The sequence below is a fragment of the Myotis yumanensis genome, unplaced genomic scaffold, assembly GCF_028538775.1.
Source record: "Myotis yumanensis isolate MYYU_CA2020_CCGP unplaced genomic scaffold, mMyoYum1.0.hap1 SCAF_2, whole genome shotgun sequence".
Lineage (NCBI taxonomy): Eukaryota > Metazoa > Chordata > Mammalia > Chiroptera > Vespertilionidae > Myotis > Myotis yumanensis.
In genome coordinates this window covers 12,173,333-12,196,928 of record NW_027223753.1, presented here as the reverse complement: position 1 = coordinate 12,196,928, position 23,596 = coordinate 12,173,333, and the positions used below count along the sequence as shown (strand labels likewise).

The 23,596-nt window shown below is 55.2% G+C and overlaps 1 protein-coding gene and 1 long non-coding RNA gene across 2 annotated transcripts; both read left to right on the top strand.

The window, feature by feature from the left end:
- Positions 1 to 13,211: 13,211 nt before the first annotated feature.
- CAMK2N1 (calcium/calmodulin dependent protein kinase II inhibitor 1) lies at positions 13,212 to 16,144 on the top strand. Its single transcript, XM_070404243.1, has 2 exons — positions 13,212 to 13,335; positions 14,799 to 16,144. Exons 1-2 carry the CDS (start codon positions 13,212 to 13,214, stop codon positions 14,867 to 14,869), a joined length of 195 nt encoding a protein of 64 aa, XP_070260344.1. The 3' UTR covers positions 14,870 to 16,144.
- Positions 16,145 to 18,092: 1,948 nt separating this feature from the next.
- On the top strand, positions 18,093 to 21,332 carry LOC139001651 (uncharacterized). The gene is made up of 3 exons (XR_011470082.1): positions 18,093 to 18,173; positions 19,351 to 19,425; positions 20,480 to 21,332. It is a non-coding gene; the product is annotated as an uncharacterized lncRNA (long non-coding RNA).
- The last annotated feature ends 2,264 nt before the right edge of the window (positions 21,333 to 23,596 follow it).

Below are 23,596 nucleotides of genomic sequence, written 5' to 3'. Positions count from 1 at the left end.
TCCCACAGGAAGCAATAAGAGCCCTGCTGCCCAACCTCTGGCTGTCAGCTTCTCGCCCAGCCTCACCAGCCAGCACCCTGGGCAGCCTTGTCCCGGCTCCCTCTCCCGCAGTGAAAAGTCGACATGCCTCGGGTGTAATCACATCGCCCCCCTCTTCGTTGCCTTCACCCCCCACCTGCCCCTCCTGTTGGTGAGTGGAAGAGAAGTGGTCAGAGGCCTTGTACACAGCTCTTTTCTCCCTTCCTGCGCTGAATGTTCATTCTCTCCTGATCCTCCTTTTGCGGGGGAGGAGGGGTGCTCTCAGGGGCCGACACCACTTCGGTGTCCAGCGTGGACAGCACAAATTAAACATCTTCCAACCAAGTGTCAGCCTGTTGCTTTGTCAGAAAGGCTCATTGGTTAGGCCCAGACTCCCCCGGTGGAAGGGAATCCCACCGTGATGGAATGAACTAGAGACCTGGAGGCCTGGGTTTGGTGCTCCCACAGATTGCGGGCTGAGGAGTGGCCAGCTCAGGAGGGCCATCCTGGAGGGCATCCCGGCTCTCCACGCCTGAAGAACTCTGTCCTGACATCCTGAAAGCTGAGCAGTGGGGAGGCTTGGGGAGGGGTGCTGAACAGCAGGGAGGAGACTCACATTCAGCGAGTAAGCGTGCTGTACTAGTGTGTGCTCTTGAGCTTCGAGTTAATCCTCACAGAACCCTTGTAGGCTCATGGGATCTGCGTTTTCCGGATGAGGGAGTAACCCCAGATCTGTTCACTGGGCCGAGGGCACAATCCTAGTAAGCGCTGGGTCTGAAGTTGTTTCCAAAGCTCCCCATCCATCATCCTCACCAGCAGTGGGGCCCATCCCCTCAGTGCTCCCAGGAGCACCCCACAAGACACTTGTGCCCCAAGTTATGAAGAGGTGGCTACTCTGAAGGAGCAGGCGTGAGTGGTGAGAGCCCACTTAGCAGGGCTGGTGTCGAGTGAGGTGTTAGGGCCCTGGTTTCATATAGAGCAGTGGTTCTCAATCTGTGGGTCGCGACCCCCTTTGGAGGTCGAACGACCTTTTCACAGGGGTCGCCTAAGACCATAGGAAAACACATATATAATTACATATTGTTTTTGTGATTAATCACTATGCTTTAATTATATTCAATGTGTAACAATGAAAATACATCCTGCATATCAGATATTTACATTTCGATTCATAACAGTAGCAAAATTACAGATATGAAGTAGCAATGAAAATAATTTTATGGTTGGGGGTCACCACCACATGAGGAACTGTGTTAAAGGGTTGTGGCATTAGGAAGGTTGAGAACCACTGACATACGGTGTCGGGGCGGGGCAGGTGTTTGGGGGGAGAGGTGGCCCAAGGGAATGCCCTCTGAGCGCCTTGAACACATCGCCCCCATGTCCTTGTCTTTTCTGCTGTGCAATTGGGTCCAGGTTTCAGTAGAGAATGAACTGCCTGGGTGAGGGGTATTCGGTGGGAATGTATCAGAGTTCAGTCCTTGGCATGGATTTCATGAATAAACCTGGTCAAAGTGATGGAAAAGGAGGGAAGCCAGCCTGCGCTACCCCAGCCCAGCTCCCTGGCAGACTTCGGCCTCCAGTGCCCCAGACAGAGCCAGGGAGATGCAGGAGCAGCCACTGTCCCTGCCTCCGAGCAGCTGGCTGGGAACGCTGACGGGCACGTCCCCAGTTCTGCGTGTGAGGTCCATGCTCAGCCAGCCTGGCTGGGACGGAGACTGTCCCGGGCGCTCATCCACGATGGCAGTTCCCACTTTCCATTTGAGGCGCCTTATCTCAGGGGGTTGGATGGACTGATCCTTGGGGCCCAGGTTGGGAGTGGGAGGTGACGGAGACAGGAAATGGGAAGTTAGTTCTCAACTGACATTGGGATTGTTGAGTTTTGATTCTTTCCTAAGTTGACCCTGATGCTCAGTCACTTCAATGCTGAGACAGCAGCAGGCAGGGGGCATCCTGAAGACCTGCTCCTGGTGTGAATGTCTGTGCTCGGCATTTAAATACACTAATGCTTGGTGTCCTATAAAGTGGGTATTGTTATCCCTCCTCACTTTACAAGCGAGAGAGTAAAGCTCAGCGGGCTTATGTTTTGCCTATAGCCTCACATCATCGAGAGCCAGGTGATGTTACGTTCTTTATTTTTTTTAAATATATATTTTATTGATTTTTTAGAGAGAGGAAAGGAGAGGGATAGAGAGTTAGAAAACATCGATGAAAGAGAAACATTGATCAGCTGCCTCCTGCACACCTCCTACTGGGGATGTGCCTGCAACCAAGGTACATGCCCTTGACCGGAATCGAACCTGGGACTCTTCAGTCCCCAGGCTGACACTCTATCCAGTGAGCCAAACCGGCTGGGGCTGTTACGTTCTTTATAGGCTTTGCTGAACAATCAGGGCAGGCTGAATTACCCCTTTTTATAGGTGATGTGATTTTCCCACAGCTACCAAGGTCTGACTATGAAGCCTACGCCCTTGGGCTTGTATCACATCAAGCCTGAGAGGCTAAGGAGGAAAGATGTTCAATAGACAACGGGATTACAGACAGTGTTTTTCAAGCCAGTCAGCATGGCAAGTCACCAGTCACACCCTAGGCCAGTGGTTCTCAACTTTCTGTCCCTTTAAATACATTTCCTCATGTGACCCAACCATAAAATTATTTTCGTTGCTACTTCATAACTGTAATGTTGCTACTGTTATGAATCGTAATGTAAATATCTGATATGCAGGATGGTCTTAGGTGACCCCTGTGAAAGGGTTGTTTGACCGCCAAAGGGGTCGCGACCCACAGGTTGAGAACCGCTGCCCTAGCCTCACGTCCTCTGCAGCTCTGAGGTTCCCAGCTCACCCTGGCGGAGGAGGAGCTGGAAGGCTGGTCTTTGGAATCCTAATTCATCCAGTTACGTTGAACAATTCAAGAAGCAGCCCCAGCCAGTTTGGCTCAGTGGATGGAGCTTTGGCCTTCGGACCAAAGGGTCCTGGGTTCGATTCCAGTCAAGGGCACGTACCTTGGTTGCAGGCTCCTCCCCAGCCCGGGCCCTGGTCGGGGCTCATGCAGGAGGCAACCAATTGATGTGTTTCTCTCACATCGATGTTTCTGTCTTTCCCTCTCTCTCCCTAAAAATCAATGGAAAAATATCCTCGGGTGAGGATTAACAACGACGACAAATAACAAACAAAAAACAAAAAGAAAAATTCAAGAAGCAAACAACAACATGTGGAAAAAACGAAAAAGCAAAGAACAACATGACAAACTCGGCCAATCTGACCCCCTTTCTTTACAACCCTGGGCCTGGGCCGTGCACACCCAGCTGGGTGCTGGGTCCGGGCTGGTGGTCCCACAAGGGCCTCAGGGATGCGCAGAGAAGTTTCAGATCATGGATGGGCATTCATCTAACACTTGCTAAATGTGCATTCTGCGCCTAGAGGTGCCGAAGTGAGTGTGACAGTCTGCCGTCACAGGGTTCAGCGTGGTCTCTGAGCATATCCTATTGTACGTACGGGTGAGGCGCCTCTCAGTGGTTGGCAATACTTGTGGTTCACAGGATATGGTCGCTGGGAATGGCTTTTGGCACTGGCCTGGTTAGAGCAGATTCCCCGACTATTCAAGATAGAGCAACCCAGGGCAGTCTCTCCTTGCTGAGGGAGAGCCGGGCAAACACAGTCCACAGAACCTCGCCTGGTCTAATCGGGACACCCGCCTGACCGTGCCCCTTAGCTGAAAGCCCTTCCCCAGGCTCCCTTTTCTCTCAGGCCCAACCCCGGCTCCTCCGTGGCAGAGGAAGCCTGCGTGTCCTGCCCTGGCCCCTCCCCACCCCTCTCTGTATCACACTTGGGCTCCAGCAACACGGCTGTTGAGGCTCCTTAGACATGCTGTGCTGGTTCTTCCCCGCGCTCCCCGTCTCTCTAACACTCAGTCACAGCTCCCACAGAAAACCGTTCCTGACCCTCCCCACCCATGTTAGGGGCCTCACCTCTGAGACCCCATCATATAGACTTCCTGTTCCTGCTCTTAACCACACTGCCCAGGTCTCCGGCAGGAATTGTATCTCATTTCTTCTCCAGGACAAATTGTAAGTTGTTACTCTACACGAACTGGCTAACTTCAGTGCTTGCTCTTTGCTAGGCACTTAAGTGCTGCACGTGGTGTTATTCACTCCTCACTCTGAGGCATGTGTTCGCATCATTCTTACTTTAAAGAAAAGGAGATCAAGGCCCAGAGGCCAAGTGTTGCCCAGGCACATGAGAGAGACAACGTTTAAGCCCAGGCAGTCTGACTCCAGAGCCCGAGCTCTTTTTTTCTTAAAACATATTTTTGTTGATTTCAGAGAGGAAGGGAGCGGGAGAGAGAGAAACATAGATGAGAGAGAATCATTGATTGGCTGCCTCCTGCATGCCCCTCTACTGGGAATCGAGCACACAACCCGAGCACGTGCTCTTGACTGGAATCGAACCTGAGACACTTCAGTCCGCAGGCTGATGCTCTATCCACTGAGCCAAACAGGCTAGGGCCAGAGCCTGAGGTCTTAACCATGGAATTCGGTCTTCGGACATGGAATTAATGAGTAAACTAGCAAATGAAATGGATGAGGTAAAACAATCCTGGAAGGCTGCCTGTGGGAGTTGGCTCTTGGACCAGAGATGAGGGCCATGCCTTGGCTCTAAGGAGTGAGGGAAGGACCTCTCTTAGGGCCTGAGGTAAAGACAGATAGAACATGTAGAGAAATATCACGCCCAGTGGCCTCATGAGAGCTTGAGGAATCCATACAGGAGAGTCTGGACAATGTCACTGTATGGTGGTAAATGGTCTGGACTGGGAGTCCAAAGGCTGGCTCTCGCTGGTCCTGGCTCTGTTGCTGTGTGATTGTAATGGAGGGATTAACTTCTCTGGGCCTCAGTTCTATCTATAAAAGGAGCAATTTGAATGAGAAGCTTTCCCAGGCGCATTCAGCTCTGATGCTTTGCATGTCTGTGAGCTAGCAGGTGGACGAGAGACCAGGGAGGGCAGGTTCTCAGCCCTCCTTGGGGCTACAGGTCCAAAAGATGCCATGTGGACCGTCTCCAAGCTAGCTACCTGCCACAGCCTCAGAACCACCTTCCCAGAAAGCCAGGGAGCTCAGCACATTCTCTCTAATTAGATAGTGCTAACTTATTAATTTTGAGTGAGATAAGTTTCTTTCTTTCTTTTTTTTTTTGAGAGAAGTTTCCATGTATGATGTCCTGAATTGCTCCCGGGAGGGCTCATTAGTCACTTCCTCGGCAGCTGCCACACTGTCTTCCAGATGCCAGCCGAGGGACCTGGCATTTCCCTTACCCAAGAAGGGGGGGGTGGGGAGCACATGAGGCTGAGCCAGAGACACTGGCATTGGTCAGAGGGGCCAACCAGACCTGGATGAAGGCCTGCTTGGTGATATAACCTTTGGCCTCTGACCCTGACAGAGCTGTTGCCTCACATCCAGATTCTTCCAGGATTGGACCATGACTCTGGAAGGCCACAGCTGAATGCAACAGGCGTTTATTAAGACCCTAGCGTGCCAGGCACTGTGGCTCTCTAACCTGAATGTTCTCTAGGCTGGGGGGAGAGGGGTACAAATGAGGTCATACTAATATTTATGTCCAAATTTCCAAAGCTGCAGGCCACCCACCCGTTCAGTCTTCCATAATATTTAAGGTGCTTCATAGAATGGGGCTTCATACATGCTTGCAATAAGTTGGCTCATAATTTTTATTTCTTTCTACTGCCACGCAGGACTGTGGATAGAATCCCTCCTAGTCCTGCATTCTCCATTATGACCTCCAGGTGGCGCTGTGCCCCTATGGTTGAGGCGGGCTGGAAGCCTGGGAGGAGAAACAGGTTGTGCTTCCAGAGGCCTGAGTAATGTTCTCTTTCCCAAGGAACCGGGAAAAGGCCTCGAAGGCCTGAGAGCAGAGGCAGAAGCGGACCCTGGGCTGCTGACCCCGGGTCCACCTGGGCACAGCCTGCCAAGAGGAGAAGCAGGAAGCAGGAATTTTCTCTCCAGTTCCTTCCTTTCTCTGCCCAACTCACCAGGAAGCTGGGTGCAGATGTGAAGGTTTTGAGAAACCCAGAAAATTCAGGGGAAAAAAAAATCCCATATTTCTCCCCCCTATAATTTTCTAGGCATTCACATCTTTAAATACACTAACCATGATTTCCTTCAACAAAAACGAGATATGCATAATGCATCACATGTTCTTAAAATACCCAAATGACTTCACGCTGGGGAAGGGTGCTTAAAAAAACTGTACGGCACGGATTTTGCTTTCTCCCCAGAAGCGTTTTCTCAGTAGAGAAACCCTGCTTCTCCCAGCCCAGCTGCTCTCCTCTCCTCCGTCCTGTCTCTGCCTTTGGCTCTGTCTCCCGTGGGATCAAGCTCCTCTGTCCCCTCCCCTGCCACCTCTGGGAGCTGACGTCACCTTTCCTGGCAGTTCTGCTGCTTGTCTGGCCTGTTTGTCTCTTGCCCCTGAGTGTGGGAAAGGGTTTCTTCCTCTGCACATGGATCTGTCTTCCTCTCGAAGCTCTTCTGTCTATTTCTGGGAGCCTGTTTCTCCTCACATCTTTCTCACCTGTGCCTGGCACCTACCCTTCCAGACCGATTCTCCTCCTCCCCAGCCCATGCTCAGCCCAGGGTCTGGCAGGGCACAGGGGAGGGCGTCTGTGGCCAGGCAGTGACTGCTCCTCAGTCTTCTACGCTTGCTGTTATAGGGCAGTTTCCTTCCTGGGAAGAAAAGGCCCTCTGTCCACCCCTGCAGGGCCTGGAGGGCTCTGGGTGGTGGGACTCACTGCCTGCAGCTGTCCCCCCCCCCCCCCCCCCCCCCCCCCCGCCACTCATATTGTGGTGACCGATCAGCACCTCATCTGATCTTCACAGTATCCCTTTGCAGTGCAGCTGGTCACCCCCTGAAGGGAATTCTGGCTCAGAGAATGAAGTGCCTGCCTCCAGGTCACACAGGTAGGAAGGGATGGAACTGGGGTAGAAATGGGTCTTCTGATTTACCCTTACTGGACCTGCCGTTGGCGTGATCCTGGGGCACGGGGAGCTCTTAATAGTGAGTGGGGGTGAGAGTTTGGGATCAGAGAGTGGTGGTGCCCTTTCTGAGCTATTGGGGTCAGCGTCTCAGTCCCCTTTAGGGGTAACAACGTGGCTCAGCTGATTGCTCTGGTGAAGTCAGGGCTCTATAGTCAGGGGACCTCAGGCCTCTCGAGAGCCCTGGACAGGAGAAGGCGGCCGGGATGGGTGAAGTGTTCAGGGCCAGGCTGGGACCAAGCTCACACCCCTTGTCTGCCCCCAGGATCACGTGGCCACGGAAGAGTGTTGTGGTGCCAGGCCTCTCGTGGGCTGAGAGGAACAATTGTTTTCCGGGGTGACATGGGCCCAGCGCCTCCCACCTGCTCATCCTGGGCGGGGCGGGGCGGGGGGGGGGGGGGGGGAGCTGGTATTGTAGGCAGATCTACTGTCTCAGAGTTCCGAGCTGTCCTCACTCGTTCTTAAGTTTTCTTGAAGAGCGTGGGACTCTCACTTTGTGGGTTGCCAGTACAATAAGATTTTTTAAAAATTACCCCATCTTTGTAATTTTTTTTTAAATTTTAGAGAAATACAGCAACTTCATTGTTGGGGAAAAAAAAAAAACACACCAAACCCTTTTCTTTTCTGACTGTGCATTGCTGGAGCTGCCTCACCCCTACTTCCCATAGAACCCAAGTGTGCAAGTGGGTCCAGAGGCCTGGGTTCCAGCACGCCCCACCTGGGCCTCAGTTTCCACATCTGTACCAGGAGGGCTTGGTTGGCCTGGATGACTCTAGACGTGGTTTTACGTTGAGCTGTGTAACACTCTGGGCATTCTTTGGGGACCCTTTGGGGGCCAACTGGAGTATGGGGGACCCAAAGGATGGGGTTTTGAGGCCCTATCTCCCCAGAAGCTTGCCCTTTATATTGAGGTTTCTTGTAAGATATTAAAAAAAATATTTTTATTGATTTCAGAAAGGGAGAGAGAGAGAGAGAGAAACATCAATGATGAGAGAGAACCATTGATTGGCTGCCTCCTGCATGCCCCACACTGAGGATCAAGCCTGCAATCATGACCTCCTGGTTCATAGGTTGACACTCAACCACTGCGCTACACTGGCCAGGCTAAGATTTTTTGAAGAAAGGGTGTTGGTGATTAAACAAATAAAGAAAAGAAGCTAATGTTCCTTGAGTTGTACTGGGGGAAGGTCTTTGCCTGCCACAAAAGTCCTCAGCAGATGTTTGCTGAATGAAGGGAAGATGAATGAATCTTCTCGTTGTTTCTTGCCTCTAGGCACACGTCGCCGCTAGTCAGGTAACGCGCTTTCTCTCCTGGGTGTGTTTGTGCACCTGTCCTGTGGCTGCCCTTCAAGGTGGCTGGGGAATTGGCTGCACCCAGGTCCCAGTCACTGAGCCGAGAAGGGTGGTGATGCCGTGGCTCAGCGTGGTGCATGCCTGCTGGGCGGCCACTTAGCCCCTGGAGGTGACCAGCTGGCCACTGAGGCTGCAGTGCACCCTGGCCTTCCCTGCTGACCGACGGTTGGAGCCGTCCCTGAGCAGGCTCAGCACTCCCAGGGCTCCGCCTGTAGGGGACCCGGGGCCTGAGCTGCTAGCTGGTGCCCCGTGTCAGGGCTGAGGTAGCCAACGCTTTCCTCCAGGTCTCTGATGCTGCTGCCTGTGCCTCTGTTTCCCCATGTGGACAGGAGCGAGGGGAAGGAAACGAGGGAGCTAATGTGTGCTGGGCACCTGCTCTATGCTGGGCACACTGGTGCTGAGTCTCCCTTTTCTACCCACCAGCACTGTGCTGAAGGAGCCCATGGAAGTGGTCCGGTCCTGTGGTTCTCAGCTCTACAACATCCTAGGGTAGGTGAAGGAACTTCCAGGTGAGGTTTGAGGGGGAAGACAGCTCCCCACCTTTGCCTCAAGCAGGTTTTAACTAGATTTGGGAGAACTGGCTAATTTTGCAGCTGAAAAAAAAAGGGGGGATTTTCTCCAAGTTCCCCATTTTGTGAAATAGAGTCAGAGGCCTAGAGGAGAGAATCAATTTATTCAAGGCCACAAAGAGAGTCAATAGCTAATCATAGTCAGTCCATTTATTGGGGACTTACTGTGTGTTGGCATATGATACATGTATGATCTCCCTCCTCAGAACAAACCACCAAGTGGGAACAATTATTATCCCCATTTGGCAGATGAGAAACCGAGGAACAAAGAGGTGAAATGATCAGATTCAGGAAATGACAGAGTGGGAATTTGAAAGCGGGGATGGGGGAGGGGGGAGGAGGCTGCCCCGTTCACCCTGAGCTATGGCACCAGACTGTGTCTTGCCAGGCTGCCTTGCTGAGTGGTTGGGCTGGGCCATCCCCACTCCTACCTTAGTTGGTCCATTCCTCCATCTGGACCTGGCTTCTTCTGACCTAACATAGCCCCGGTCACCTGAGCCAGCCTCCAGTGGGGAAGGTAGAATGGAGCCTCAGGGTGTGCCTGTATGCAGGCCTAGGGCTCCAGGACGAAGGGATCCTCCACGGAAGGCCAGGGGCAGTGGGGGACTGAGCGAGGCCTTTGCAAAGGAGCTGGTTGGGAGTGATGGAGGTGGAGGAATGCCACACGGACTCATAGGTGCCCTGGCAGAACTTGTGTGTGACCTTGGCGACATCACTTTCAACCTTCAGGTACTTTATCTGTAAAATGGGCCTGACTGTCCCAGTCTTGTTGCTTCTGAGAGGAAGGTCCTAAGGAGGTAGGAGTCATTAACATGGAAAGTGCCATGTGCCTGGGAGGGCGGTGTGGTTCGCTAAGCAGGTGGGTGCTGAGTTGGGAGGGTGGGTGCTGCCACCTTTAACCTTGTTGGAACAAGGCAAGGCAAACCTAAAAGCAAACGGCTGTACAACCCAGCTTCTCGCCTTACTCTGACTTGCTGTGTGCAGGGATGTGCCAATCCCCTCTGTGGCTTTCCGCTTGCTTCTGCACAGTTGGCGCTAGGGTAGGTGCCCAACGTGTAAATTGCTTCATCACTCGGCAGCAAGGAGGGAGCGAGGTGAGTATGAGATGAGCGTGGTGGTTCCAGCCCGGCACGCTGTCACCACTGTGGGGTTTCCCCTACGAGGACCTGGCACCACAGCTGGGAAGAGGGGCGGCTCCAGGTCCCATCAGTAGCCCGTGACCTTGGCGAGTCCCTTATCCTCTTGGTGCTACATCCGTTACACAGGGATGCAACATCTCTTTCTACCTCCAAAGGTGTTTATTTTGAGAAGCAAGGTCAACGATGGATGCGAAATGCTTTGGGGGGAAAATAGAAAGCATGATACAAACGTACCAGCTTCTTGTCACCTTGGTCATCCTGCGCGTTATGCTTGTTTTCTCTCCCAGCACTTGACTTAGTGCTAACCTCAAAGCTGCATGTAAAGCCTTAATGAATGGAGACAGGCGGCTTGCAGTGTGAAGCGAAGGGAGGCTTCAGACCTGTTGCTTCTGCTGACTGGGGAGTCAGGCAAACCCCTGACCTGCTAAGGGCTTTAGTTTCCCCGTTTGTAAATGAGGGGTCTGGCTGGGTCATGTCTACGGATCCGTCTAGCTCTGATGGCTCTGGAATGGGAATGAACAAAGTGCTACTGTTCTTTCTCGCTCATTTCCGAGGCATTTCTCAAATGTTTAGTACATACCCACTCTTAGGCACCGGGAGCCTGATGCTTTTTAAAAAATATATATATATATTTTTATTGATTTTGGAGAGGAAGAGATAGAAACATCAATGATGAGAATCATTGATTGGCTGCCTCCTGCCCGCCCCCCACTGGGGACCGAGCCTGAAACCCAGGCATGTGCCCTTGACTGGAATCAAACCTGGGAGCTTTCAGTCCACAGGCCGAGGCTCTATCCACTGGGCCAAATCGACTAGGGCCTGATGCATTGTTTTCATAACAGTCCTCTGAGGGACACAGGCAGATCGCTGGTTTCAAGCGCTGCTTCAGAGCTGAAATTATGAAGTCCAGAGAGGGGACTTGCTCAGTCACACAGCTAGACAACGACAGGGCTGGGACTCAAACCCAGGCCTAATCCAAAGGTCACCCTCATTCCACCTGCCACATTTCCTGGCCCCCTTCTTCCCTTTCCCCCCAAGATGTCTGGTCCCCGGAGGCCAGGTGGCTTTTTAAAACAGTTGGGGAGGGGACTGGGCAGGCTCCTGTCTGGCAGCCTCTCTACCAGATGTTATTTCACGACCCCCCCCCCCTTTTTCCTCCAGCCTCCCCTCCCCCCAACACCCAAAGTTCTAGAATTAAGGGGAGAGTGAACAGGTTGAGCCAGCGCCCACCTCCCAGGGTGACCTAGATGTGTTTCCTAACCTTGCCCTCAGCATTACATGACCTTGGGATGGCTGCCCTGCTCTGTGGTCAGGCTGGCCCTGCTGAGCGAACGCGGTCGCCTGGGGGAGAGCAGGTGCTGTTGGCTCCGGACGAGGACAACAAGCGCTCCCCGTGCACCTTGCCCCCTCCGCGGTACCGTCTGCCTGGCAGATGCGCTTCCCAGGCCTTCGGGGCTGCCCCAGTTTCCCTCCCGGGATCAGGGAGCCCGCTCTTCCGCTCAGCAGCCACAGTCTCTCCCCAGGGCTCATGGCTGTTGCTGGAAGGGAGGTCCCGAGGGCAAAGGGCTGCAGGCCCCGACGTCTCGGGCGGACGCCGCCAAGAGCCGGGTATCCCGGGTGAGCCCGGCGTAACGAGGCGCTCCCCTCTCCTCCGGGAGTGGGGCTGCCCCTTTCCTCCCCGCACCGCCTCCGAAGGCCGGGCAGGCCTTCCCGGGAGAGCAGAGAAGGGGGGAGGGAGAGTGTGAGGCCCAAGGGGACGCGTCCCGAGACTCCGAAGTTGGCCGAAGTGCGGTGGTGGGGGATAGGGGCGCCCTGGTTTGAGGCTGGCAGGGGAGGTCGTGTCCGCGGGTCACCTAGTTGCCCTCGGACCTTGTGCCCCCGCATCGGGCCTCTGGGGAGAGAGCGCGCGGCTTCCACCTGTCCTTCCCGGAGTGCGGGGTCTGCCCGCGCCCCTCCCGCTCCCGGAAGCCCCAGTCCCCCCGGCTCCCCGCAGGCGGCGGGGCTGGCGGGTCCGCGTGGAGCCGCCGCGTCAGTCCCGGCTCGGGGCCGGGTAAACACCCGCGGGAGGGAGCGCGGGGGGGAGGGGGTGCCGGAGGCCGCCGGGCCGGGGCGGGGCTGGCGGGGGGGCCCCTCCGCGCGGGCGGACGCCGGGTGCTGGGGGCGGGGGCAGGAAGCCAGCCGCGGCCCGGGCCGGCCGGCGCGGCCCCGTGACGTCGCTCGGCTTCCAGGGATCTCTCCCCGCGGCCCCGGCCCCCTCCCCTCGCCTCCTCGGCTTCCTCCCGGCCTCGCCTCCCCGGCCGGCATTGCTGGCTCGCAGCGGGCTCCGCAGCCCCAGCGCCCTCTCGGCTCGCTCACTCCCCACCTTCCCTCCGCGTCCTCCCTTCCTCCCCCCGGTCCCTCTCCCTTCCCAGCTCCTCCCTGGCCTCGGCCTCTCGGATGCTGACCTAGTCGCTCCTCTCGCCTCTCTTCTCCCCTCTTTCTCTCTCTCCTCCCTCCCTCTCGGTCTCTGTTTTTCTCCGCGTCTCCCTTTCGGTTGCTCTCTCCCCGCCCCCTCCCCCCGGGTACCCCCCCCTCGTGTCCTCCCTCCTCCCTCCCTTCTCTCCACCTCCCCCTCCGCCCCTCACCAACCCGCTGCTCTCAGCTCCCCAGTCAGCCTCCCGGACCTGCCCGCCGCCGCCCGCACGCAGGACCAGCCCGCCGGCTCCCGGAGTGCGCCCGGCTCGGCCCCGCGCCCTCGGGGCTCGCTGGGACACCCCTTCCTCCCGGCTCCGGCCCCGCCCGCCGGCTCCGGCCCCGCGCCCGAGCGAGCGCGCCGGCCGAGGATGTGAGTCCGGCTCTGCTCCGCCCGAGCAGCAGCCTCTCGCGCGCCCATCGGAGCGCAGCGCAGCGGCGGGCGCTCGCCGGGTCGCTCCGGCCGGCCACGCGCTCCTGCCCTAGCGGCGCCCCCCTGCCTCCCGCCGGCGCCGCCGCCGCAGCCCGCGGGCCGTCCCCGGCCGGCCGCCCCCGGCCCCAGCGCCGCTGACCCTGTCCGCCGCGGGCGGGGACGCGGGCGGAGGAGGCGCCGCCGCCGCCGCAGAGCCCCCGGACGCAGCCATGTCGGAGGTGCTGCCCTACGGCGACGAGAAGCTGAGCCGCCTGCAGGACACCAACAACTTCTTCGCCGCCGGGCAGAACAAGCGGCCGCCCAAGCTGGGCCAGATCGGCCGGAGCAAGCGGGGTGAGTGGGCGGCCCCCTCCCCCAGGCACCCCCTTTCTTGGGCACGGGGGGCCTGGCGGCGGTGTGCGAGGATCTCCCGCACCCGGGAGCCCGTTCCGACCCAGTGGAACCCCCTTCGTGCGGAGCTGGGGGAGCCCGCACTGCGGTTCGGCTCCAGCTGCCGCGGGCTCCCTCCACCTCCGCCCGATTCCCGGTGGGGTCACCCAGGGGGCGTGGCGCTTCTGGCTGCGGCGGGGGCTGGAGGCTATCCCGGGACCCCACCCGCACCGAAGTTTGCTGTTTGACCGCCCCCCCCCCCCCCCCTTTTGCGCAGTGTAGTCGCTCTGCACCTGGGCGGTGGTGTCCCAGGACTCCCCAGGGGACGCGTGGGGAAGTGCGGAGAGAGGACCCTATTCCTGCGGGGAAGTCTAGGCGCTTTCGGGTTTCCATTGTGACTCTGGGGGAGGGAGTTTGCGGAGCCTGGGCGCTGGGCGCGAGAGCTGGGAAAGCCCGGGAGACACTGGGTCCGAGAGGAGGTCCCGAGGCGTGTGCACCATGAGGATGCAGGCAGCGGCCGGGAGACACCGAGGCGCGGAGATAGGGAGGGAGACAGCCGGTGGGGGTGGGGGTGGGGACCGGGATGGGTGAGACCGAGACAAAGCTCGAGAGAGGGAGCCAGAGCGGGAGAGACTGTGCGCGGGGACGCTGGCTCCGGGGAGGGCAGAGAAGCCGCTGAAACAAGGAGGGCGGCCGGCACCCCAGATGCAGAGAGCGCCCCAGAGATCCCGACAGGTGACTGGTGCGCGGAGAGACTGAGAGAGGGGATGGGGAAGGCGAGGCCGGGTCGGGATGGAGAGAGAGGCGGGGGACGCAGCGAGAGGCCGGCGCGGAGAGGCGGGCGAGACCCGGGAGGCAGCGGCGGGAGGCTCTGACCTCTGCAGCGGCGGGGGAAGCGGAGGGGCCGAGTACGCTCCAGAGCGGGTCCCGGGATCCCTGGACCCGCCGCACGCCGTGGGAACCGGCCCCCAGCGTCCGCTCTCCCTCCCAGCACCGCCTCGCCCAGTCTGGGCTACCCGCGCCACTCTTGGAGCGTCCCCGAGGGTCCCAGACCCGGAGACCTTGGCTTCTCCTCCCCCTCCCTCTTCTGACCTGGAGCCTTCTTTCTAAATTAATGACCCTCTCCCCCCTGCGGGTGAGATGGGTGGGGTGGAAGCAGAAGGGGCTGCGCGATTTGCGCCCTCTCTCTGATTCCTTTTCTTAGAACTGAGCTGGGACACAGCCAGGGGGTGGGGTGGGGGGAGGGTTTCAGAGGAAAGCCACAGAGGGACCCTGGGCGGAGGCCCGGGAGGATAGGGCTGTGTCTGCTCGCGAGGAACCCCTCCCCCTGCCCTCCTCCAATCCCCCCTCCCCCGCTCGAGTAACCGAGACCCCTGGCGAGGCCCAGCGCGCTCACTCTTCCTTTTCTCCCCCCCCCTTTTTTGCAGTTGTTATTGAAGATGATAGGATTGATGACGTGCTGAAAACTATGACAGACAAGGCACCTCCTGGTATTTAACTGCCCCAAAGACAATGGGTTAAGGGTGAGGATAAGAATAAGAACGGCGCTAACAGTTATTGGCAAAAAGAGTGTGAAAGGAGGAAGCACTTTGAAATTTATTACTAGCTTGCTACCTGCGATGGAATCAACAGCCTGTATGTCGAGTCAGGCCGGGAGACAGATGATGAGGCGGGAGAAGGAGGAGGAGGAGGAGGAGGAGAAGGCTCTGGGCTCCTCTGCAAAAAATAAAATTAAAAAAATAAATAACAAAATCACTATATACACACACATATAAAGAAATAAAGTCTCAGTTGCAGCTATTTGTCAAAATTAATATCCATTTCTTTTTATATACAGTGAATGTTGCGCAATTATAGATCCGGATTTTGAACCACTTTAATAGTGAAGCGGCAGCACCGGGTGTTTGAGGTGGTGGCAGTCTTCGCTGATTTGGCTGTTCCCAATGTTTACATTATTTAGTCTTGCAAAAATTATCCTGTGCACTTGGATGTGAAATGCTGTTCAGTTTTATTTTTTTATGTTGTTATCCTTGGATGTACAAAAAAAAAAAATACCAGAAAATGATCTGTATAGATATTCTGTTTTATTTTGGTCCTCTTTCAAAGTTAATCAGGAATGTGTTGAAGATAAGAGAACTTTTCTAAGAAATGATGGCTACATAGAAAGAATCCCTGTTTTATTTTAAAATGAATTGTAAAGCTGTGTTTCTTTCTTGCTGCAAGCTATTTGCCCAAGTTAATGCAAATGGATACATTTTTCTATGTCAGGAAAGAAAAACCATAAAAAAAAAACAAAAACAAAGAAAAAAAATGCTTGAGCTTTTTCTAATCTCTCTCTGCAGTCTGTTGGGTGAGCAGCCTGTTTTTTTCTCTGATATTGTGTCGGTTTGTTTTCTTTAATGGACTGTAAAAAAAAAAAATGTAATCACAAGAGTGCCAAATATCTTGAAATGCCAAACGGCATTTTGGTTTCTTTTCTTTTTCTTTGTGCTCTGAGTCCACGTAAAGGAATGCTTAGAGTGTCTTTTCTGTTATTTATAGGGGTTCTCTTAAGGCACACCAGCTGCCTGTTTTGCATGGTATTTGCAAAAATGCCTCTTGCGTGAGGAAATCTTTTACCATCTTTTCGTTTGCAACTTTGGACCTCAAGAGGTTTCTTCCCTTCCCTTCCCTGGTCCTCTTTTCTTAATTCGATATTCTGTATGTTGCACCTTTAACCAGCACACAGGGCTATTTCTCCGATGTACAATAAAAGAACTGTTCCTGTGTCTCACTCCTCTCTTTTCTCTGCTTTGGTTCTGGGGGATTTGCCTGGGAGGCACTGTGGGCTGGGCTGGGATGGTAGGAAAGACAAGCTGGACAGCAAGTTCAAAGAGCAAGTTCATTCACTGTGGATTTTCGCTGGGCCTCCCTGCTTCCCTGAGGTTCCTGCCGTCGCTGGTGGGTGTAGAGAGAAGGAGGGCTGGTGTGTAGGGCGGCAGTCTTGTTAAGAACAATGGAGGCTGGCAGACTGGGACTCAAATCCCAGCTCCTTCACTTCCTAACTATGGATTTGAGCAAGACCCTTCACTTCTTTAGCCTTTCAAAATCTGTAAAGTGGGGATAATGCAGCTCCCACCTCACAGGTTGTTGGGAGGGTTTACCCAATACCTAGCCCTCAGGATCATATGTCCATATAATCCTTTACCGAGGGCCACCTGTCCGAAAATGCAGGGCCGAGGAAGAGCTAGGCCCCCCCTCACCCCCTCTCCTTCCTGAGTTCACTGGTCCTGGCGTGAGGGATGAGGCTGGTCCTCTGGGGTCCACAGCCTGGGGTGTCTCAGGCTTCCTCACTCAGAAGCTTCCCTGCAACCACCGCTCAAAAAGGCTCCTTATGAAAAAACTTCTCAGCCCCTCGTGTTCAGGGCAGTTAATGGCGGTGGAGCAGGCCCCTGGGGAAGGCGGGTTTGGGAGAAGGATTTTGGCTGAAGAAAGTCTGTTCCACATCCAGGAGCCCCAGTGCCGGGAGCTTTTAATGTGTTTGTTGTAAAACTGTCAGCCTGGGAGTCACAACACAGCTCACAGTGACAGGAGCCTGCCTGTGACTCAGACATCAGGTAAGACAGGCCTTGGGGTGGGGCTGGGGGTGGGGGTGGGGGGGGGAAGAGGGGCTCCAGAGAGCCTGTGGGGGAGGGGGGATGTCTCATTCCCCCTTTCCAGGCAGTGGAGGCCCAGAGCCCAGGAGGGCCCTGCAGAGAGCTGGTCCTCCCATCAGTCGTCATGAGGAATGACGGGCAAGCTGGTATTATTGGCAGTGCCCGCAGGGTGACTTGGGAAGACGAGATTGATTTTCCCAGATGCATGCCCCTGTTCCTGAACCTGCCTCTGCTCCCTGCTGATCTCAGAGAATCCCAGCATTTTGGAGCTAATGGGACTTGAGCCCAGCTTTTCCCGTGAGAAGGCCCAGGGGTGCCTCACAGAGAGTTAGGGACAGGGTGCACCTTCTGTGTGCCATCCATCTGCCAAGATGGGTAGGAGCCATATGGAAAGCTTCTCTCAGAAGGCACACATATTCGCACCCCGGAGTAATTACCACTTACCTGAGCCAAGCACTGCAATTCCAAAGTGCTTGCCCTTCCATCCTTGCACATAATCGGCCCAGCAACCCTGGAAACCCAGCACCATGAACTCTCTTTAGTCGGGGAGGAAATTGACACACCAAAAGGTTTTGCTAAAAGGACCACACGGCATCCACATGAATTAAGCTTTGGCTGTCTACCCCACTCACAATAGGCCTATGAAGTAGGCATTATTATCCTGATTGTGCAGGAGCAGCCAGGGCTCAGAGACATGAAGTAGCTTGTATGAGGTCACTCAGCTAGTTAAGTCGCTGGGACAGAACTCGAACCCAGAGCCCAAGCTCCAGGATGGGGATGCAGAGTCATCTGACCCCAGACCCGGGCCCAGTCTCCGCTGCAGCCACTGTCCGTCAGCCGTAAAGATCCTCTTGTGGGTTTGTTGTTTTGAGGCTGGGCTCTCCTGCTATGCTGCACAACAGACAACTGCAGAAGGGATCAGAGGAGGCAGGGCTTGATGTGGTCAGCGAAGGCCCTGAGCTGCCCTCTGCTGGGAAGGGGGGAGCGTGGGAGCCCTTGGCCGAGGCTCCAGGTCCATTTTAATAAGTGATGTATTAAAATGTTCCTGCTGGAGGCCACCCCGTCAGCCAAAGCAGGAATCTCGGCCTGGGAAGTCAGTGCGCCTTTCCGGAGGACTCCACTCAGCAAAAGAGGACATAAATCTTACACATCCACTATAACATCAGGGTGAGCATTTGTTGAGAAGGCACTTTGGGGACTGGGCAGATGTCAAATTATACCAAGTGCAGGATGTCTGGTTAGGTAGCAATACGTATGAAAAGGGCCATCAACAGTCCGAGGTGGGGGAGGGTGTCTCCACGCCTCCATGCATGGATGGAGCATCCGTGGCTGCATCATTCAAACGCCACTAATCGAATGCTTATAATAAGCATCCATCTCTTCGGATTCTGCTTCTGTGGCCTGTCCAGGCTGACAGTCGGAAGGAATATCAAAAAGCACCTCCAAGAGGGAAATGGGCAAATTAAGTTTTAAAAGAAAGAGACTTAAAAATTACTGCTGTCTGGAGGCCCCAGATGAAGGAGTGAGCTCTGCAGACAGCAGGCAGCAAAATCTGGGGCCCTGAGGACCCGGCGGGAGGGGCAGGCTTTAAGGAGGCTGCTGCAAGAGTAAAGGGCTCGAATTTAGGACTTGGGTGACTTGGATTGGAAACTTCTCTGGTATGCTTTCTAGTTGTGCCTTGGGGCCAGTTTCTCAAGCTCTTTGGGCTTCTGTAAAACGGGGGTGACAAAATGCCTACTGCACAAATAAACAGAACCCCCTTTCTCCTTCCCAGCACAGGACCTGGTGCATAATAAATGGTAGCCATCAGTATGAACATACTAGAGGCCTGGTGCATGAAATTTGTGCACGGGAGGGGGGGATGTCCCTCAGCCCGGCCTGCACCCTCTCTAATCCGGAACCCCTCGGGGGACATCCCTCTTGCAACCCTGGACCACTGGCTCCTAACCTCTCGCCTGCTTGCCAGCCTGATCCTCCTAACTGCTCTCCCCTGCTGTCCTGATCACCCCTAACTGCCTCTGCCTTGGCCCTGCCACCATGGCTTTGTCCAGAAGAACATCCAGTCTAATTAGCATATTACCCTTTTATTAGTATAGATGTGAAGTGCCTACTATGTGCTGATGGACTTTCAAGACCTAGCAAACAGTTCTGGCTGCACAAAGCTTCTTTGCAGATGTTTTTTGGCAGCCCAGAGCTGACACCCAGGGTACTAAGGGGCAGTGGTGGCATCACCGTAGGGATGGGGAGGAGGGAGGAGTCAGCTGGCTTCTCATTATCTCCATCAGCTCCCCAAAGCACCCAACAAATCCAATCCTAAGTAAATCTGTGTGCTTGCTCCCCAAAGCAGTGTCAAGAGAAGTCTCCACCCCCTTCTAACCAGATTGCCTGAAGTCTTGGCTCTATGGATGGAGACTAGCAGGTAGGACTGTTTGCCTAGGAAGGGAAGAGCTTGGCTTTCTGCTTGGAGCCCTTCCTACAGATCCTCCTCAAGCATTTTATTCATTTGACAGATGTTAACTTAGCACCTACAGTGGGCCAGGCCCTGTGCCAGGCTCATTGGGTATGAAATGGTGAGGAAGTGAGTTTTCCAGGCTTGAAAATGATGATAGTTGCCATGAAAATGAGGTGGGAGCTAGCGGCTTGGATACTCCGAAAGTCAGCGGCTCAGATCCTTAATTCTGGCAAAAAGAGGGAACCAAAGGGAACTGGGTCTTGGAATTGCCTGAAATGTAAACGTGAGAGCCACTTTAAAAAAACTAAACTTTTACTTCAGAATAGTTTCAGGTTTGCAGAAAAGTTGTGAAGATAGTGCATCTACCCCTGACCCAGTTCCCTCTATTGTTCACATCTGTCTTTACTACGGTACATTTTTCACAATGCAGGAGCCGGCATTGGTCCTTTATGATGAACTGAACTCCACTTTTCATTCAGATTCATTCATTTTGATCTGTCCCAGGATTCCATCCAGAATACAGCATTACTTTTAGTCATCCTGTCTCCTTAGGCAGCCCTTGGCTCGACAGTTTATGAGACTTTCCTTGTTTTTTAAAATATATTTTTATTGATTTCACAGATGAAGGGAGAGGGAAAGAGAGAGAGAGAGAAACATCAATGATGAGAGAGAATCATGGATCGCCCGCCTCCTGCATGCCCCACACTGGAGATTGAGCCCACAACCTGGGCATGTGCCCTGACCTGGAATCGAACTGTAACCTTCTGCTTCATAAGTTGACGCTCAACCACTGAGCCACACCAGCCGGGCTTTTCTTGATTTTGATGGTCAGGTGTTTTGTAGACTTTCCTCAACTGGGGTCTGTCTGATGTTTCTCTCATAGTTCAACTGGGGTTAGGGGTTTTGGGAGGAAGACCATGGAGGTAAAGGATCATTCTCATCACATCAGGTCAAGGATGCATGCTGTCAACATGGCTTATCACTACTGACGCTGACCGTGACTTGGGATTCTTCTCTCCAGGTGATGCAAGTGACCCACTTATCAGCGGTTCAACTCTGCCTCCGTGTTGAGCAAGCCACTGTGGTCTAGATGTAATCGTGAGTTCCAGGCAAACCGGGGAAAAACAGAAATGCCACAAGGCCCAAGGTACTGCCTGATGACCGATAGATGGAACCTTACCAAAGAGAAAAAAAAAAAGAGAGAGATGAAAAAAACAACCAGCACCCTAATAAAAGCAACTTCCTGTGGAGGGGAGCTGTCACTCTGCTTAGAAACTGTGCAGAATTTTCTCTTGGAAACCTTCAGGCAGCTGCTCTAGTTTATAAAATCTGCCTATTGGAAGGAAGGAGAATGGGAAAAAACGGTTGTCGTTATTCCAGCAACAGAGATTCTCCCAAACCATGTGCAAAAATAAATCCCTGGAGACTGAGCTGTATCCGGGGAAACCTGGCCTCGGGGCAGGAGCCTGTGGGGTGGGTCCTGGGGATAGTGAGCCTGTGTCCTCCGGCCCCAGACACTTCTCCAGTGGGACCAAGAACCCAGAAAGAGAGCCCCACCTTGCCGGCACTGCCTCCCCTCCCCCACTTTCCCCCTTTTCTGGAATGAAGACTGGTGTCTGGCGTCACCTCTCACATGGGAGGGTTTGTTCTTAACCAGGGGCAGTGCACACCCATGGGCCTGCAGGAAGGCCTTTGACCCAGAAACAGCTGTTTGAGGACAAAAGGTCACTAAAGGGGAAGGGAGGTCAGGAAGGACAGGCTGAAGGGGAGAGCAGGACCCGGGAAATGTGCCATGGGAAACCCCAACGGAGTGGTGATGGAGGCGGGGTCGGTGGGGGGCCACAGTGAGGACAGGAAGTCGCTAGGGAAAGGGGTGTCCTGTAAGGCAGAAAGTGGGTGGCTAAGGTATGAAAGAGTTTGGTTGGGAAGGGTGTTTGGGTAAGAGGAAATCAGCTAAGTAATCAATGAATTAAATAAATCCATATTCATTCAAGGACTTGTCTGTCAGGTGTGGGGTGGGGTGGGCACTGGGGAGACAGGGCTTGAAGGCCTTTTCGGGCTTTGGGGGGCCTCACTGCCTGGTCATTGACCGTTCAGTGACAGTGAAGCTTCCAGAGGTCAGGAAGAGGGGTGCCCAGGAAGCTTAGGAAGCCCTTGGGGAACCCTAATAGGTGTCTCCAGCATTCCCGGTGGGTGTCTCCGAACGGATGGGCCAGTGCGTTCCACTCCCAACACCTCATGTGCGTGTCACCCCGCAAGTATTTTGCCTTCCTGTGGCTCCATTTCCCAAAGTGGAAAATACTATTTATGAGGTGCTCGCTCTAGGCTGGTAAGTGTTCTACACTCCGCATTTATTTCATGTAATTATCACAACAGCCGGATGAGGGGGTTCCTGTCATTATCACCCCCATTTTACAGGTAAGGGACACAGGGGCACAGAGCAGCCAAGTCACCTGCCTAAGGTCGCACAGCTCGAGAGTGGAGCGGGGCTCGACACCCCGGGTTGCTGACCCCAAGGGCCCCAGGTTTCAAGGTTCCCACGTAGGGAGGGGGCGTGGGACTGGACAGCTTTGCACCGCCTCTGGCAGCTCAGCGCGCAGCGTGCAGAGCCTAAAACGCCCATCCTCCCGTGGGGGCGGGGAGGCTGAGGATCCGGTTGGCCGTGAACCCTGGACCGGGCCAGCGGTTGCTATGGGGACGGCTGGGCGGAGGCGGCGGGCCGAGGCCGGTGGCCCCGCGGGGCAGTTCCGGGGAGCTCCCGCCAGTGACAGGGCGTGGCCGGGAGCTGGCACCTGGGGCCGTGTTTCCCAGGCCGGCGGAGCCGCATTCATTCCCCTTCCCAGCCCGGGAGGCCGCCGTCCCCTGCAGCGCCGAGCCGCCTCCGACCTGAACTCGATCCCCTACGAAGCCGCACTGATCTCCAGTTCATCCGTGTGAATTATTTACTGGGTCTGGCGGCCTCCCCAGCGGCCTCCCCGCCTGCCTCCGCCCTCCCTGCCCCCCGCCCCCCCCCCCCGGGGGGCCTTTCACATCCTGGTTTGCGGCGGCCCCTGGGTCCTCCCTGAAGTTCCCACGTCAGCACCTCCCCCCCCTCTCCCCTCCCAACTTGGGCAGGAGCGTCCTGATCCCAGGGAGCACTGCATTAGGAGTCAGGAGCGCTTAATTCTCACAGCGATCCTACCAATCAGGACACTATAGGTTATACCATTGCACATATGAAGAAACTGAGGCCTACAGGGCTTGAGTAAAGCTGGAAGTAAAAGCAGCCCAAGTCTGGCTCACACTCTTGATGAACCCGCCTGAACCCCAGCCTTGTTCCCAAGCCTGAGGGCCTTTTACCCGCAGCCCAGAGGCTGCGCGGCCCTGGTCACATCTGTGATATGCCACGTGCACAGAGCAATGAGCCAGCCCTGTGTGCCTGGCCCTGTGCTGGGTGCTGGGGGCACAAGGGTGAGTTAGGCACAGCCCCTGCCCTCAAGTTGCTTCTGTCTGGGGTCAGGGTGGACGTTAGGGACAAGGAAGCAGGCAAGGACAGACGAGTTCATGACTAATTGTGATACAAAATGAAGGGCTAGGCACCAAACGGTGAGTTCTGGGGCAGAGAGACCATTCAGTGAGCAGGAGGGACTTCGGCTGGGCCTTGGAGATGGGGGTGGGGTGGAGGGGCAGTCTCGGTGTAGGGGAGACCATCAGCAGAGGCTGGCCGGTTTGGGGGTTGCTTGCGAAAGGGCAGGTCCTTGGGGGTGGCTGGAATAGGGGGTTTATGGTGCTGCCGGGGTTGCAGGGGGAGAGGCTGCAGGTCAGATCCTGGAAGTTCTTGAAATAGAAGCTCCAGGGACCGTGTAGAGCAGTGCTTTCCACAGGGGGCAACTTTGCCCTCCAGGGGACATTTGTCAATGCCTGGGGACGTTTCTGGCTGTCACAACGTGGGGAGGGGATGGAGTTGTGGACCTCTAGTGGGTAGAGGTCAGGGATGCTGCTAGCCCCACAACTCAGAATGGTCCAGCCCCACGTGTGCCGAGGCTGACAAGTCCCGGGTAAGAGTGGCCTCAAGAGCCTTTCCCACTAGCCAGGGTGAGACTTGGGGAGTCACCTAACTTCTCAGCCTCATTCCCTGCTCCCTAAAACCGGGTGGTTA

What these genes read in the sequence shown, in the direction of transcription:
- CAMK2N1 (XM_070404243.1), top strand. Translation starts at nt 13,212, where the DNA reads ATGTCGGAGGTGCTGCCCTACGGCGACGAGAAGCTGAGCCGCCTGCAG. An exon ending in GATCGGCCGGAGCAAGCGGG is followed by an intron (nt 13,336 to 14,798) that starts GTGAGTGGGCGG and finishes CCTTTTTTGCAG; the next exon opens with TTGTTATTGAAGATGATAGG.